The sequence below is a fragment of the Oryzias melastigma genome, linkage group LG6, assembly GCF_002922805.2.
Source record: "Oryzias melastigma strain HK-1 linkage group LG6, ASM292280v2, whole genome shotgun sequence".
Lineage (NCBI taxonomy): Eukaryota > Metazoa > Chordata > Actinopteri > Beloniformes > Adrianichthyidae > Oryzias > Oryzias melastigma.
In genome coordinates, this window is record NC_050517.1 from 27,246,234 (window position 1) to 27,247,914 (window position 1,681).

At 45.1% G+C, this 1,681-nt stretch overlaps 1 protein-coding gene across 1 annotated transcript in view; it reads right to left on the reverse strand.

The window, feature by feature from the left end:
* Positions 1–1,369, reverse strand: part of cbln1 (cerebellin 1 precursor) — a 34,248-nt gene extending 32,879 nt beyond the window's left edge. The window contains exon 1 of the mRNA XM_024281581.2: positions 638–1,369. Within this exon, the coding sequence (XP_024137349.1) occupies positions 638–895 (258 nt within the window). The 5' untranslated portion in view covers positions 896–1,369. The remainder of the gene's footprint in view (positions 1–637) is intronic.
* Between the last annotated feature and the right edge of the window lie 312 nt (positions 1,370–1,681).

Consider the following 1,681-nt stretch of genomic DNA (forward strand, 5'->3'; position numbering starts at 1 on the left):
TTCAATTATATGACATTTTAAATTCAAGTAATAAAATGTAAAGTTTTGCAGTACAAATATATATTTAAATTCCCTTTTTGGTGAGGATAAACATAAATATATTATCTTTTTCTGTTTTTTTCCAAAAGAAAATGTCAATTTTTCAAAAATAGAATTATAAGAAATCCAAGTTTTATTAGCATTTCTGTTCCCATTTCTCTAAATTTACAGGTAAAAAAGGTACGAATTTCTCTCGAATTTTTACATTAAACGTTTAACTGCTGATGTTTTTTTCAAATTTCCGCCAGTCAAAAGACTTTCCAACATTTTATTTCTGTCTATTCCAGCTGACAATAATTCAATGTTCTTCAATTAAACTGTAATTAATACAATATACGTTTTTCTTTTAGAATGGTTTTATAAATACAAACTAAACACGCCTTTTTATACTAAATTCAAATACTTTATTTCGTTGAGAAGTCTAAAATGTGTTAACTCATTAAAAAAAACTTAAAAGTTCACGCGTGTGCCACTTTCGCGGGTAAGCAGGACATCAAAAAGACCGACATCAAAGACGATCAAACAAATAAGCGGCTTCTGAGTCTCATCTTCCGCGCGCGCGCTCCCTGCATTCAAACATGTTGGTTCTGCTTCATACCCGGTCGAAGTAGATGACCATGGTCCGGTTGCTCATCTCGGACGGTTCGTGGTTGGTGTTCCGGACTGCGGAGAACGCCACCTTCGCGCTCCCGGAGCGCACGGAGATCCCGAGCGCCGTGCCCGTGGGGTCCGAGGTCGGGTTGGAGTCGCACACGACCAGACACTTTCCCTCCAGGACGATGGGTTCGGTCTCGTTCTGAGCCCGGACCGGGCTCGCCGTGAGCCAAACGGCACTCAGCAGGCAAAACGCCAACATGCCGGAGCGGAGAGGCGAACTTCTCCTCCTCCTGCGCACAGCTCCGCCGCGGGTCTGAACTCCTCTTCAGACAAGTGGGAAGTTTCCCGGTGTCCCGGTGAGCCCGCGTGCAGTCGGGACCCGTCCTCTTCTGGGTTAAAACAGCCTTAAGTCAAGTCCTTTTTTTCTCCAGTTTTCACCTGTTCTCCTCTGGTCCCACACTTTCTGTCACGCGCAGAGAATATCGCGCCGCGCGGGCCCCTGCACGAGTGACGAGGCAGCAGAACTCATAGCGCGCGAGCGGCAGCTTCGTCTGCTCTCCCGCGCGCACCTAAATTATTGATATGCGAGATATGAGAGTTTCAAACACAAAAGACTCGGGAGGGGGAGGAGAGGACAAAGATGCCCCCTCCGCGCGCACACTTCTCCTCGTCGGACCCCTCCCTCTCCTGGTAACCGAGACTCATCATCATGATTTTCCAATCATCGCGTGCTGACCACGCCCCCTCTCCGCCCCTCCAATTCACAGCCTGTCTGTGGTCAATCCCTCTGTTTTCACTTTCTGTTTTCTAGTACAAAACGGGCCTTCCTTCTCCTTTTAGTGAGTTTAAGAAGATTAAAAGAATAATATTTTTGTAGATAGACTGTGTGTGGTCACATGATCTATTAGATTAACTGGGCTGAATTAAAACCAGTTTTTTAAACTAGTTAATAGGATCTGACACCACCAACTTTCCTCAGAATAGGCAAGTGAGAGTATGTTTTCAAGTGAGTTGTTCTAAAGCTAGTTTTCAGCTCAGTGGGCGT